This window comes from Lissotriton vulgaris, chromosome 4_1 (genome assembly GCF_964263255.1).
Source record: "Lissotriton vulgaris chromosome 4_1, aLisVul1.2, whole genome shotgun sequence".
In the NCBI taxonomy this organism is placed as follows: domain Eukaryota; kingdom Metazoa; phylum Chordata; class Amphibia; order Caudata; family Salamandridae; genus Lissotriton; species Lissotriton vulgaris.
This window is the reverse complement of record NC_141691.1, coordinates 1,412,468,075-1,412,483,977: the sequence shown is the minus strand read 5'-3', so window position 1 is coordinate 1,412,483,977 and position 15,903 is coordinate 1,412,468,075. Positions and strand designations below refer to the sequence as shown.

General features: G+C 45.8%; 1 protein-coding gene across 5 annotated transcripts in view; it reads left to right on the top strand.

The window, feature by feature from the left end:
- The window catches only part of ZNF521 (zinc finger protein 521), a 651,786-nt gene that overhangs the window by 313,405 nt on the left and 322,478 nt on the right, over positions 1 to 15,903 (top strand). For 3 of the 5 annotated variants that reach the window (XM_086965654.1, XM_086965652.1, XM_086965656.1), the window contains exon 4: positions 11,802 to 11,886. In XM_086965654.1, coding sequence (XP_086821780.1) covers positions 11,802 to 11,886 — 85 coding nt within the window. The remainder of the gene's footprint in view (positions 1 to 11,801; positions 11,887 to 15,903) is intronic. The other 2 variants (XM_086965655.1, XM_086965653.1) reach the window with 1 other exon arrangement.

Sequence of the window (15,903 nt, the reverse complement as noted above, 5' to 3'; positions counted from 1 at the left end):
TGAGGCGAAGGTAAGCGGGGAGTGAGTTCCATGTTTTAGCAGCTAGGTATGAAAAGGATCTGCCTCCCATGGTGGTCTTGTTGATGCGAGGTAAAGTGGCGAAGGCTTGGTTGGAGGAGCGAAGTTGGCGGGGGGGGTGTAGAAGGACAGTCGAGAGTTGAGGCAATCTGGTCCGATGTCGTAGAGTGATTTGTGTGCGTGGGTAAGCAGTCGGAAAGTGATCCTCTTATTGACGGGTAGCCAGTGGAGGTCTTTAAGGTGGCCAGAGATGTGTTCGTTGCGTGGGATGTCTAATATGAGCCTGGCTGAGGCGTTTTGGATTTGTTGTAGTTTCTTCTGGAGTTTAGCGGTGGTACCTGCGTAGAGGGTGTTTCCGTAGTCCAGTCGGCTCGTGACCAGAGCGTGGGTGACTATTTTCCTTGTTTCGGAGGGGATCCAGCGAAATGTTTTTCTGAGCATGCGAAGAATGTTAAAACAGGAAGAGGATACGGCGCTGACTTGTCTGTTCATTGAAAGTGAAGAATCCAGGATGACGCCAAGGTTCCGTGCGTGGTCTGTCGGGATGGGTGCTTTTCCGAGGGCTTCCGGCCACCAGGAGTCGTCCCAAGCAGAGGGGGATGTACCTAAGATGAGGACTTCTGTTTTGTCTGAGTTCAGTTTCAGCCGGCTTTGTTTCATCCATTCGGCGACATCTTTCATTCCTTCGTGTAGGTTAGTTTTGGCGGTGCTGGGGTCCTTGGTGAGAGAAAGGATCAGTTGAGTGTCATCCGCGTAAGAGATGATGTTGAGGTTGTGTTGGCGGGCGATGGCCGCGAGGGGGCTCATGTATACGTTGAAGAGGGTGGGACTGAGTGATGATCCTTGTGGTACGCCGCAGATGACCTCAGAGGCCTCGGACTTGAATGGAGGAAGGCGGACTCTCTGGGTTCTTCCGGTGAGGAACGAGGTGATCCATTCAAGTGCTTTTCCTTGTATTCCGATGTTATTGAGGCGTTGTAGAAGGGTGCTGTGGCAGACTGTGTCGAATGCTGCAGAGAGGTCGAGGAGGATGAGGGCGACTGTGTCTCCACTGTCCAGTAGAGTTCGAATGTCGTCTGTTGCTGCGATGAGGGCGGTCTCAGTGCTGTGTTTTGCTCGGAAGCCAGATTGTGAGGGGTCGAGGGATTTGTTGGCTTCGAGGAAGGCGGCGAGCTGGTTGTTGACGGCTTTCTCGATGACTTTGGCCGGGAATGGAAGAAGCGAGATGGGGCGGTAGTTTTTGAGTTCGGTGGGGTCTGCTGTTGGTTTTTTCAGAAGGGCGGTGAGTTCAGCGTGTTTCCAGTCTTCTGGGAAGGTAGCGGAGTTGCAGGAGCAGTTGATGACGTCTCGGAGGTGCGGTGCTATGACGGAGTCTGCTTTGTTGAAGATGTGGTGAGGGCATGGGTCTGTGGGGGATCCCGAGTGGATGGAGTTCATCAGGCGGATGGTGTCCTCAGTGGAGATTGGGTTCCAGGCGTTAAGGGTGTTTACGGGGGGAAGATGGTCAGCAGATGGTAGGGTGGGTTGGCTTCCGGGTTGGTTGTCAAAGCTGTTGTGGATGTCTGCAATCTTGTTGTGGAAAAAAGAGGCTAGGGAGTCGCAGAGGGTTAGAGAGGGGGTGATGTCGTTGGAGTTGGCCGAGGGGTTGGAAAATTCCTTGACGATGTTGAAAAGTTCCTTGCTGTTGTGGGCGTTGTTGTCAAGTCGATCCTTGAATGCTGTTTTCTTGGCTTTTCGGATTAGTTGGTGATGAGTGCGGGTGGCGCTTTTGAAGGCGTCCTTGGGGCTGGTGGATGGGTCTTTTTTCCAGGCCTTTTCAAGGGAGCGGCAGAGTTTCTTGGACTTCTTGAGATCATCGTTGAACCATGAGGCCTTCTTGCTGCCAGGTTTGTTTTGATGTTTTTTCAGTGGTGCTAAGGTGTCGGCGGTGTTGGATAACCATCGGGTGAGGTTGGAGGCGGCTTCGTTGGCGTTAGAGGAGAGGGCTGGGGAGTTTTGAAGGAGCGATGCGGAGATCTGGTCCGTGGTGATTTTGTTCCAGTTTCTTTGTAGAGTTGGTTGGAGGTGGTTGATGGTTATCGGCTTGTTGTAGGTGAAGTGAACGCAGCTGTGGTCAGTCCAGAGGAGATCCGTAGTGTGGCTGAAGGAGACATGATTGCTGGAGGTGAAGATGGGGTTGAGTGTGTGACCTGCGATGTGGGTGGGGGAAGTGACTAGTTGTTTAAGTCCGAGGTTGGCGAGGTTGTCCAAGAGGGTGGTGGTGTTGCGGTCGTTGATCTTTTCAAGGTGAAAGTTGAGGTCTCCCAGAAGGATGTAGTCTTTGGAGGGGAGCGCGTGTGGGGTGATGAAGTCCGTGATGTCTTCACTGAATTTAGCGCGGGGTCCTGGTGGTCTGTAAAGGAGGGTGCCTCTGAGTGTGGTCTTGGGGTCGATGTGGATCTGGAAGTGAAGGTGTTCGGAGTTAGCGAGGTTGGCGTCAGAGCTGGTTGAGATGCGGATGGATTTCTTATGAACGATAGCGATTCCTCCTCCTGTGTGGCCGGTACGGTCCTTGCGTGTGATCTTATAGTCATCAGGGATAGCGATGGTGATGTCTGGGGCGGAGGAAGCGTTCATCCATGTTTCCGTTAGGAAGGCGACGTCTGGAGAGATGGTGTCTAGTAGATTCCATAGGTCAATGGCGTGTCTGTGGATCGAGCGGGTGTTGAGAAGGATGCATTGTAGGTGGTTGGAGTCGGGAATCTGTGGTGTGGTCGTAGCTGAGATGATGTCGGTGCCGTTGAATTTGCAGGAGTAGCAGGAGAAAGGTCCATGGGTGTGTCCAGGAGCGGCTTGGACGCAGTTGGGGGCGCGACCGGGGTTAAGGGCTAGGAGGGTGGCGGCATCGTAGGTAATGCGGGGGGGCTGGGCAGCACGATGGGCAGGGGGTCTGGCGCTGGGCGCGGTCCAGGCGCGGACGGGCGTAGACGGGCTTACCTTTGGCGCACCTTCGGCGCGGGTTGGGCGCGAACGCTGCGCGTAAACGCTGCGCGCGGGAAGAACTGTCATATATGGATAGTGGAGGGGGAGGGGCGAGGGCGACTCAGCTGGGAGGCAGGGCGGGCTGACCACGAGAACAACAACCAACAAAATGGAGGAGGGGGGAGCACAACAGAGCGCTTGGGAACAACGCGCTAATACAGCAGCTGAAAACAGTCCTATTTAAAGCCAATGCGCGTTCTATGCAAAGCGGCAGCCAGGCAGATCAATGAGAGGCACAGAGGAGGAAAATTTTACACAAGCGCTGTAATAACAATACCAGAGCACGCCAGCAGCTGAAAATGTCCAATATAAAGCCAATGCGCGTTCTATGCAAAGCGGCAGCCAGGCAGATCAATAAGAGGCACAGAGGAGGAAAATGTTACACAAGCGCTGCAATAACGATACCAGAGCACGCCAGGGAGCACTGGGAGCGACCACTCCGGCCAAAGCGAAGAGCGAGTCCAGAGAAACAACATCACCTGAAGCTTGAGTTCCTTCAGAACTATATCTGAGCTACCTAAACAAAAAGTTGATAATCTCTCTAAGATGATTAGAAATGGGTTCTGCATCCTGCTTTATCAATTTAGGTGGGGATCTCAATGATTGGCAATTTTTAAAGATGACTGTTAGTGCTGAATCTGAAAACAACTTGCTTCTGAGACAATTTAGCGATGTTGTTGAAGGCCAGGTCATGAGCAAGGGCGCTGAAGATTATCACAAAGTGTTTGCATTCAATTTCTTGATGTGGAAAGTGCAGTAAATTATGTAAATCGGTTATTAAATGGAAACCTTTCTTGGTCATACTAGGACCCTTGAATACTTTTTTCTCTATAAAGGCTTCTTTGATCATGGTATTACCTTTCGTAGTTTCTTGAGGGCTTTTAAAGTAGCATATCTTCATCTGAGCTGTGTCTCTTGAATTTTATTGCACGTATTTGCTTCTTTCAGTTCTTGGAAGTATAACTCCTATGGCAACTGCCTATTTTTATTATCGTTTTAGTCTTTATTTGAATAATGTAGTAGACTGCTGTAGTGTGTATGTTATTATATAATAAAAGGGCAGGGACAGATGTCAAGTGGAGCACTCGGTATGTCCTTCCATTGGCTATGAGATAATAGGTTAAACTTAATTGTCATTTATTCATTCATTGACTCTGACTCTGGTAGTTAGATGATATGCCCAGGTAACTAGACTGTGCCAAAGCCTGCAATGAAACTGTTGACATGTTTTAAGACTGTCAGACCTGGCATTCTTCGCATGGTTTCCCCTAACTGTTTCCCTGTAGACCTGGCCTTAGGACTCTGATCACTTTACCACTGCTAACCAGTACTTAGATGTTTGTGCTCTCTTCTTAAAAGATGTTGAATTAGCTTATTCCCAATAGGAATTGCTAGACCTGTCATTCTTCTTTTGGGCTTCCCACAAACTTTTTGCGCTCTTACCACCGATTTTTACCTTATCTTTTTGTTTTCCTTAGGACTCTGAGCACTTTACCACTGCTGACCAGTACTAACATCTGTATCTCTCCTAAACATGAAGATATTGTTGTATACTTGAGTGACATGTTTATTAAAGTGGCATACCATATTGCCACAGCCTGTAGTCTAAATTCTACTAGTAGACCTGCATCCCTGGTTGTGCCACCCACACAAGTAGCCTTTCAAACCTGCCTCAGGCCTGCCATTGTAAGGCCTGTATGTGCAGTTTACTGCCACTTCGACTTGGTAAGTAAATCCCTTGGCAAGCCTTAAACTGCCCTTTTATTACACATAATTCACCCCTAAGGTAGGCCTTAAGTAGCCCTATAAGGGCAGGGTGCTGCATAGCTAAAAGGCAGGACATGTACTTTTAAGTTTTACATGTCCTTGTAGTGATAAACATTTAAATTAATTTTTCACTACTGTGAAACCAGCTCTTCTCATAGCCTATCATTGTGAATTCCTTAAAACACTCTTAAGCTGGAATTCTTGATTAGAAAGGAGGAGCTGCATCACGTTTCATATCTTTGGAATGGTAATGATAAATTATCTTTATTGGTAAAGTTGGATATAACATTACTGTTTTAGAAATGTCACTTTTAGAAAGTGGACATTTACATGCTCGTACTGCTCTGTGTGCCTTACAGCCTGCTTCCAATACACATCTAGGATTGGCGACAGCTATGCTTTGTTTATTCTCTCTAGACAGCCACAAACACAGAAAGGGTGGGTGTGACTAGGAACTCCTCTGCATTCATCTGCATTCTGATAGTTCTTCTTGGGCAGGAAGAGGCAGGGGAAGCTAACACTTCCATCTGAATAGGCAGTGTCCAGTGTCCCACACAAAGGGCTAATCACTGGGCTGGAATGAAGGGGGACCTGGGCACTTCAAGGGTCTGGTTTGAAGTCCCCCCACTGCAAAGCCACATTTGGGTATAATTACTGGGGCTCTGACCCTACCAAGACAGCACACTACTACAGCTGTGAAACACTCTGCTAGGAGTAAAGACTGCTATGCCAAAAAGTTTGCCACTTTCCCTGACTTCTGCCCTGTAAATAACAGCTTTCTGCTATGCTGAGCTGCCCTGCTGCCTGTTGACCTCTACCCTGCTCAGGATAAGGATTGGAACAATCTCACTTAAACCCAAAGTGACTGTAGAGACTTGCTTGCTTGCCCTCTCTTCCTGAAGTCTCAGGGCTATCAGAGACTTCCTGCAACTCTGCAATAGCACCTGGGCTCTTCCACCTGTAAGTTCTGCCTTACCAGGTGGTGCCCGGTCCCTTGTAAATGGTGCCAATCCTGTCCTGGGGCCTTGAAAGGTGATTTCTGCTGCCCAGAACCATCTAAATCGATGCAGTAACAACTTTGTGCCGAGCAGAACCGACACATTGCCATTTGATGCCTATGCTGAATCTGATCTATTACATCACGGGGAACAGGAGCGGGGGTAGGTTTCAGCAAGTTTCTCCCAACCTTCCAAGTGGAGCAACACTGTGCTCCCCGCACCCCGTCAGGCTGTAGCCTCTGCTACTCGGGTCACCACAGTGCCCAGTACAGGACTACTAGGGTCCTAGGACAGGCTACCTTCCACCAATCTGGAACCTGTCTTTAGTTGTGCACTATACAGTCATAGGTCCTTAAGAAGTGCCACCCGATTCCATTAGAAACAAGAAGGCACGAAACATGTCGATCTCACACTGGCGATTGTCCACTGGGAACATTATATCCCACTAGGACATCCACTTCATTTTTAATTAGGCAGGTACTACCGAGAACATTAAAATTATTGTATAGAACTGTCCCTGACCGATTTTAAACCACCACCTCTGTGCACACACTTTTTCACTATCCCGCACGCACCCAAAAGGCTTCTCTAAAAAGATCTCCGATAAAGAGCCCCGGAAACGGTGAGCCCGTCGAGCATTGCAGCGGCGGCCCAACGAGGAGCAAGGCGCAATGATGAAGCATGACACCTCTCGGGGTGTTTGAGGGCAACATGATAAAAGATTTGTCTTTCCCATCCCCTTTCTCCTTCTAGGAACTGCACTCTCCTTGCGTTACATGCTCTTGGGGAGCCATGTGTGTAGGACCTGCCTAAAAAATAGGCTCCCGGCCCCAACACCCCTTCTTTCATCTGGTTTGAAGTCCCCCCACTTCAAAGCCACATTTGGGTATAAGTGCTGGCGCTCTGACCCTACGAAGACAGCACACTACTACAGCTGTGAAAAACTCTGCTAGGAGTAAAGACTGCTATGCCAAAAAGATTGCCACTTTCCCTGACTTCTGCCCTGAAAAAAAACAGCTTTCTGCTTTGCTGAGCTGCCCTGCTGCCTGTTGACCTCTACCCTGCTCAGTATAAAGATTGGAACAATCTCACTTAAACCCAAAGTGACTGTAAAGACTTGCTTGCTTGCCCCCTCTTTCTGAAGTCTCAGGGCTATCAGAGACTTTCTGCAACTCTGCAATAGCACCTGGACTCTGCCACCTGTAATTTCTGTCTTACCAGGTGGTGCCCGGACCCTTGCAAATGGTGCCAATCCTGTCCTGGGGTCTTGAAAGGGGATTTCTGCTGCCCAGAACCATATAAATCGATGCAGTAACAACTTTGTGCTGAGCAGAACCGACACATTGCCCTTCGATTGCTACGCTGAATCTGATCTATTACATCACCTCAACGGACTGCGCGGCTCGACCGGCATGAGTCCTGCAACCGGCCTGTTTACTATGACGGTCGGCCTGAACTTTGAATTTGACTAGGTCCAATGCGATCTCAAGTAACCCCTTAATGCTATTGACTTCTAAGCGCTACTTTTTGATTTATTCTTTGAAAATTCCTATCTCTGGTTCTACTTACTGGATATTTGTCTTTTTGGTCTTGTTTTATTCATAAAAATATAGGAACTAATTACGATAGTGGTCTAACTGCCACCTCCTGCTGTGGTTCAACCGACCTATTACAATGCATGCGGTCGGAGACAGCAGTCAGAGGGACTGACCAATGCTTTCCTGGTCAGAAACACACCATAATCCCTTCAGGAGGATGTTTCCACCGTTGATATTATGATGTTAGTTTCCGACAGCCATTCCATATCGGCCTTTCCGACATGGAAAGGCTGTCAGAAAGTGACATTGGGGAGCCCCTAGCAGGGCCCCGTCCCTCCCCGGCCTCTGTATTTGCCCTGGGACACACATATGGTGCCCTTAAACATTCCTGCACCGTGTGGCAGTCACCTTAAGGTGCCTACCAGATGGTGTAGGGATGTTTAGAAACATCCATTTTTCTTTTGGAGCTTATGCTGCAGGCAATTTCTGCCTGCTGCATAAGCTCCCATAGAAAAGTTGATGTTTCTGACCACACTGTATGAGTTTGCATCCAAATGATAAGGTCTGAACCAGCGAGCTGAGGGCAGTCGGTTCCAAATCCACAATGCACGTTCGCCTGACATTGTACTCAGGGCTATAGTCTATTTTTCTAATCCTGGGTGGAGTATTTTTGTAGTGATTTCATTGTGTTCCTGTGTGTGTGTGTGTGTGTGTGTATTTGTATGCATAAGTGTGTTGCACATAAACTTTAAACATTACCTATTTAGATAGGCCTGACTGCTCTGTACCAAGCTACTAGAGGGTGAGCACAGCTTAGCTTTTAGTGTGTATCTAGTTTACCCGGACTACGTTTGTGGTCCTTACTTGGACAGGCTTCATACCTCTGCCAACTAGCTAGTTTCTAACATTGGTGATCAGCAGTGAGAGTAGGACTTGTGTGTGAGCATTAAAATATAGTAACTCATTGTTCACTACAACTTTATATTAAGACCAATTTGAGCCTCCCTAATTGGCTTTTTGATTTTTTCTGCTAAAACCATGTCTCACTCTGGAGAAGCAGTGCCTGCGGTAATTGATTTTGAGCTGGCCAGGTGAGAATCTTACATTGTGCTCCAGTGAAAGAATTTCTATTTGGACTTTCAACTATCTACAAGGGTTCCACCAGGAAGGTGGATCTACAGAACGCTTTGTGAGCTTGGTAGAGACCCAGGAAGCAAGAAACGACCATCCAATGTGGATTTGGGACTGCCTGGAGAAGGGGCCACCAACTTCCCAAGAGCAGTTGTGGTTCTCAGACCAAGGATCAGTGTCTTCTCCAGTAACCTGTCCCCAAAGGAGCTGGCAGACAGGAGGGAGGAAAGAAAACTAAAATTGGTGTTTGTCAAGCTGGAGCAGGCACAGAAACCTCCTTTAACTGAGAAAAGTGAGGCTTTAGAGGAGATGAGACTAACCATGGCAGAGAGGATGATGCCCCATGAGCTCGGTTTTAGGGAGCTGAACATAAGAGCCCTACAAGTAGGGTCCAGCAACAGCAATGGTGCCAGCATACCTGCAGTGTCCACTGGTGAGTCCAGGATACGCAAGGATTTGATGCCTAGTTACATAATTTGCTGTCTATATAGTGGCTCTGAGAGTGCACAGAGTCCCAGAGGAGTTCTGGTTTGGCAGTTTATGGAGGTAGGTGCCCACGGTGTTGAGGGACACACTCCTTACACTAGAGGTAAAGGACCAGGCATGTCACACTAGTCAGTAAGTTTGGACTGACCCCTGAGAGGTACAGGTTTAGATTCAGGGGCAGCCATAAGATCTTATCACAAACAGGGGCATATTTCTTAGATTATTCCAGCAAGGTACTGAAGGGCTGGGTGAGGGGCTGGAAAGTTGATTATTATTCATGGATGTACAACAAGGAGCACATGCTTGATATTTTTTTCCAGTGCATCTTTGGGGCTGTCCACAATAGGTGATACGGTGTGGGTTCGCCTTGATGCAGGTGTGACAACAGGCCGCCCTCTCCCCAGAGGAACAGTAATGCACTATTTAGGCATCATATGAAAAATAAAGAACACCAATTAGGTGGTATACGTATGTATTTTTCACAACATAGCATGGCAAGCAAGTAGCGTGTTTTGTGTGATTAAACATACAGGAGTAACCAGGTTCTCATGATACTGAAGAAGAGCCATTGGGGCATGGTTCGAAACATGTTGACCTATAGGATCGCAGGCACATTACCAACCGCACCTTCCTAACTACCCCTTAACTTTTAATCATACTAACTAGAGGCAGGAATAAAATAGATATACCTACTAGCCAGGTATTTTTAAATATATACCGTAAAGCAACACTTTACTCTACTCCCTCTCCCTTTCATATAAACACCTTCTTTATCATCATATAAAGACCAACAAGTGCTCCCACGTAGATCATAGGTCTCAGCACGCCCCCGATCGGCACTGGGTCGGAATGGACCCGATGATGAAGCATGCCACCAAAGGGTAACCTTTGTGGGTGAGGGTTTTATAAGAAAAATATTTTTTCTTACACAGGAGAATTATCAAGTATATATTTACTTGGTTGTCTATTTTTGACATAATACTTGATAGCAGGGTCAAGATTCATTATAGTACAATGTTGCATGCACAGTCCACAATACACATTATTATGTTGCCCTGGTACCTCCTTCAGTTTGTGTACATATTGTGTGCTATTCCCTATATATGGAATCCTCTTCTCTCCAGTTCAAAACGGCTCTTAGCCAATACTATCAATTCTACTTGGCTCTGTAATTCTTCTTTCAACACCAGGGCAATTAAAAACATATCTTAGGCTACATTTATTATTTTTTTTGCACAATGCAGAGTGACAACCAAAGCTGCGGTGCTATGCAGTGCTGCATTGCACAACAGGGTGAAAGCAACACATAGCCAGATTTATAAAACAAATGACTAACTGCTGCTCTCACCTCTGCTGGTCCACAAGCAGGTTACCCAGCATCACACACTTTTGCACCCTGATGCAGTGGTGTGTTACTGCTGTATAGCATAGGATTTGTACTGTAAGCTTACTCTTCTGATGCAAAATCCTATGAATAGACACATTCTGAAACATTTCATTAAATGTGTGCTGTACAGTGCACCACTCATGCAATGTATGGAATTAATGGATCCTACTGAAAGGAGGTATTATATTTTGATGCAAACACCGTCAGGCTATGTTAGTACATTTGGCTTTACATGAAATACTATGGGCATTTGCGCTAATCCACCCAGGTAAATTATAAATGTTACCACATCTTCCCAACATTATGATAAATATAAGCCATTTCCACATGGTAACATCACACATGTTTGGCAATGTGATGCAGCATTATCTAGTCTTTCAATAAATGTGGTATTATAGCATTACTCAAAATGTGTATTAACCACTGCTTAATTTGGGCCAGTTGTTGGAGGTGGTACCTAAAGACCCTCTTTTGTGAGGACTCAGACTGATTTCTTAACAACTTACGTTCAAGGCCGGACTGGGAAACAAATCCAGCCCTGGCAAAGTTCTCTGCCGGCCCCCCAGGGAGTTGGGGGTGTGGCCGAGCTATTTGCCAGTGCTGGTTTCTGCCTATTTTGTTATAGATGCCGATATTGCAGCTAAGTTGCAAAAGCAGCCCTGTAACAAAAACAGCCCCCCGGGCCCAAAACCAGCTCCCACCCTGACAGCCCAGTTTGGAAATGCCCAGTGCCCGCTACTGCCAGTCCAGCGCTGCATACTTTGCCCCAGAACAAGATTGAGAAAGAGGCAGAAAAGGAGAAAGACACAAAAGCAGTGACAACAGCTGAAAGCAGGGATAAAGAAAAAGAACCTGCAAAGTGGGTATAAGAGCAAGTAGCATGAGAAGGTGGGATGAAAGAGTCTAGAGGTAAATTGGAATCATGACTAGCCAGCTTTGATATTTGGCAGCCCCAACATGCTGCACCACTGGCCGTGGGCTTCAGGAGAAATTTTGCTCGTTGGTACTTATTCTTTTACAAACTAAGCATTGGTGTTAACCACAAAAATACATGCTCCTCTGATTACAGAACGTTTTTAGCTCTTTCACGACAATTGAAGGGAAGATTACGATGTATTTTCCTTTTCCCCTTTTGCAACCCATTTCAAGTGTCCCCATTTTCAAAACATATGTTCTATTTGACCCCCAAGCCGTAAAACATTCAAAACATACCTGCTATAATAGAAACCTCGAAATTCAAAATACATCTGCATTTTATACCCTAATGTGTTGCGGGTGAATGGGTGATCTTTTATTGGGAAAATAGTATAACTTGCTTAGGGTCTATGGAGCAGTTCAAGGGTCCCTGTCCCTTCTATATGCTATCGTTGCTGCAAGGGTTACATATGAAACATGACTTTTAACACCAGTGCACTATTTGCTGAATTATAACCCTGTCTCTCATCTTGCATTTAGAAGAAGACATACCAGTGCATCAAGTGCCAGATGGTTTTCTACAGTGAGTGGGACATTCAGGTGCATGTTGCAAACCACATGATTGGTAAGTGCAGCTTTGCTTTTCTTTTTACATTTAAAAATGCAGTGTTATCCCTCCAGCATGTCACATATCCTAGCAGGTCAGCTTTCACTTGTATATGTTATTTTTACCTGTCTGTATTTTTCCAAGCACGATTGAGTTCTCCTATGTCTTATTAGATCTGATTAAACATGTGCATGTTTTATCCTCTGCAAGGGCAAGTTTAAACTTCTGCAGAGAATTAAGCCCATTGCCAATTGAAACAGAGGCAATTAACAAATTAAACGTCCAATCATTTTTGCATTATTGAAAGCAAACTAGCAGGAATAGCTAATGGCCTGGATGCTAGCTTTTTAAGTAGAGTTGTAGACAGCCTTTAATTTGAGGAGTTATGGTAATGACACTGCTGTGTGCTGCTCCAGCACATTGATACCCGAATCAAAGCTGGCAAGGGCTTGTCATTAGCAGCCTATAAATAATGCAAGCAGAAGCTATTAAAGGAGCTCCCTGCATTTGTGTTTCTTGAAGAATCTCAGATCAGAGGCTCATTTCTGTTTTCTTTGAGTGGTTCTTGAAATCTCACAGTTCAAAAATACTATGATTGTGACAGCAAGGGACATTGTCACCGACCAGCAACCTTTTAGCGCAGAGTTTCCTTCATTGTTGCAGTAAAGAAGCAACGCAGTAGCTTTTTAGCGTGGCCGTGTTTTCCTTTGGCTTTCTGCTATTTTTTTTCTTAACCCGTGTTAGCTACGACTGAAGCAACTTTCACACACGTTTGCCTGGCAGCCAATGAAACATTTTGTTACAAGTTGAGGAAACCCTATTCGTGAACAACTTTGTATCAAGTGTGCCGTATTTAGATGCTAAAATTCAGTACATGAGGATTCTTACGCATTTCCCTTTTGCATTATTAACTTTTGCGTCGGAAAGCCATTGGGCCCATCAAGATGGCCTGCTTCCCTGCCTATGGCATCACTGCACCGGTGGTGTCCAGTATAGATCCATGAGGACCAGATCCATGCTGTATATTTGATCCACCCCTATGTAGTTGTTTTCCATTTAAATTCACTGTATGTACACTTTTTATGTGTGTATCTTCAAATGCTGGACTTGATCCAACACATGTAGTTTTACATTGGACATTCTTAGCAAGTGACCTTATGTTGTCGTTGGTTTTACGTTCAGTCTCCCTGCAGAGCTGGACTGGCCGTAGTTGGCATCAGTCGTTTCCCGGGGAGGCTGGAATGGGTGGGGCCTGTATTGTAGCAGTGGGGGACAGTTTTGTTACAGATGGCTGGTTTTGCAGCTTCGATGCAATTTCAGCCCCCAGTAACAAAAGCAGCAGTGCTTCACACTTGCACGCCCTCAGCCCCTCAGGGGCTGGTCCGACAAAATTGCCAGGGCTGCTTTGGGTTTCCAGTCTGCCTACCTCTCATCATGTTTTGTAGGTTTCTCAACACCCCAACTGTTTTCTGCACATTTAAGATTTGGGTTTTATGTGCCATACTCAGGGCCAGTATCTGGGCCTGCGCACCCTGAGAATCAGGTGAATGAACATCCACGCGTATGAGCCCCTGCTGCTCAAGGACTCAGTGGGACACGCGCATTGTACCAGTTTTTGTCGTCAGCACAATTTTCTAAATCCGACCTAGACGCTAGAGAAAATCACCTCCACTATGTGATTTGTGTTATTTGCAATATCACATCTTCACGGGGTACTGCAGGTTTTCATGTTTTGGAATACTTTCTCAGTTCAGTTTCAGGTGGCGCTGAAATCGTGTGAATGGGAGCAGAAGCAACTCTTCCACTGGAACAATTGATGACTTTGAATCAAAATATTCTTGTCTGCTCCCATATCGTATTGGTGCACTTCAATCGCTTAATTCTTAATATTTTGACAAACCCAGCTAAACATGTGAGCCAATTATGTCTTTTTCGCTGGTTAATTGCGCACTCATGCAACCCAAAGTAATCGCTGCCTTTAGAGCTATCTCTCTAGCAATTGGCACACCGGGCAGTGAGTGTATTCCACATAAATTTACCCAACGTTTTCTTTGAGTATAGAGGCCGTGGTTCGTGAAGGAAAAAGTCTCAAGTTGCATGTGCATTTTTTACGTTACTTTATGGTCATTGTTTATCTTTCAAAGTACACAAAGTAGGCTCCTGACTAGAGTATAAAAGGCATGAATGTAAAACCAGTGATAGCTGTCACATGAGTTTCCATGCAACTTATGCACACTAAGCATTGTTTGCCTATTCACAGTGATGCATTACCGTACTGTCTGTGATTAAACATTTGTGCACATGAAAATGAGGCACTCAGAGGAAAGCAAATCCCACTGCTCACATCACAAGTGTTAATCTAAGTTAAAATTCTAGAATCATATTATATTATTTTTCAATGTTTGGGACCATGTCATGTCCCAAACATTGAAATGTTTTGTTCATGTCATGTTCACTCTTTACTGACTACTGTGGCACCTTAACACTTTCGGTGCTGATGACGGCTCCCAGTCGTCATGAGTCACGGTGGGCGTGTGCTGATGACGGCTGGGAGCCGTCATGACCACGCCCGCGATCGGAATGTCCAGCACCGCGCGGAATTCCAGCCACAGCCAAGGTGTTAAACACCGCAATGCACATTGTAATGGTAAATAACGGGATTAGCTATTTCCCAGGTGCTGCTGCCTAAATGCACTGCCATTGCTTTGAGCTGTTTGGTTTTTGTTGTCAGGAGTTGCACTCTTCCTAAACCCATGCCCAAACCATTTTGACCAAGCTTGGGATTTGGTATTTGTAAAAGTGAACAGTTGTAAGTCTACAGCAGACCTCTGAAAATAGCACTGTAGCAGTTTCCATCCTTCATATGCCTGGTTACTCAGGAAGGAACTGCAAGAACTCCCCATTTGCTATGATTATCTGCTGTAGACACTATCCATAATATGACATGCATGTAATATGAGACGCTTATGGTTCCCACTGAGATGAAACCTTTATCAGAAGAACATTCGAAAGGAGTGCCTTGCCGAGTTATGAATAAGGAGAGAAAATTAGGAGGCCCATATAAGCAAAAGTGTGCTGTTTTTCATGCACAGAATGTAGCTTTTTCAGTGACTACCTTTCAAACTTAGTGTAATATTCAGACTAGAATAAGTCACATGAAAGAAAGTTGTAACAAAATCCACCACTTAAATGACTGACATATCCTAGTTTTACTGAATTAGCTCTTTTTAACATGTCTCGTTGATCCAGTCCCCACTTGGAATAAATATATGTTGTTGATTTTTACAAAGTGGAATTGGGCTACTGTTTATATACTGTCTCCAAGACTGTTCTCTACGGTGAAATTCTTTAACTAAATCCCTTATGTCATCTGATGTAAGAGTTTACATTTCTTCACTGTTTTACAAATTGTCACTGTGATAGCTGTGGATTTTGTTTTTGATTTGTGAGCCCAGTCACGGAATAGTAAAGGTATAATAAAAAGAAATCATTATCTATTGACAGTATCTCTTTGGGCTCTTCCTTCTACCGCAGGCTGCATTCATTTTCCAAAGCAGCATTATGAAATAAGCTTGTTTTCTGCACAATAGTAATGCGCACCATTGATACGGTTAACTGATGTAACTTTTATACCAGGGGCCATATAGCAGAAATTGCCTGGGAGTGTAAAGGGCATGTGTGCCTGCTTTGTGCGCCCCCGGGGCACTTCAGTATTACACAACAGGCTGCAGGAGTTTGTGTGGCCCCTTCTGTAATACTGACAACGCTGGTGCCCCTGTAGGGCTAGAACTATCTTCAGACAGCGTTCCTTCAATTGCACAGGAAATGGGTGTATGCAACCAAGGGAAACAGTTTGCCTCTGCATTTTACAGTCAAGAATGAAGAGGCAAATATGCTTTTGGGAGGCACACTAAGAGGGCACTACAAAAATGTGTCACACTGCCCCCTGAGGGCAGCCTTCTTGGGGGGGGGGGGGGGTAAAAGAGAGTGCCATGGACCCCCAGACATCCCTCTCCAGGTGGGTTCAGTCACTCA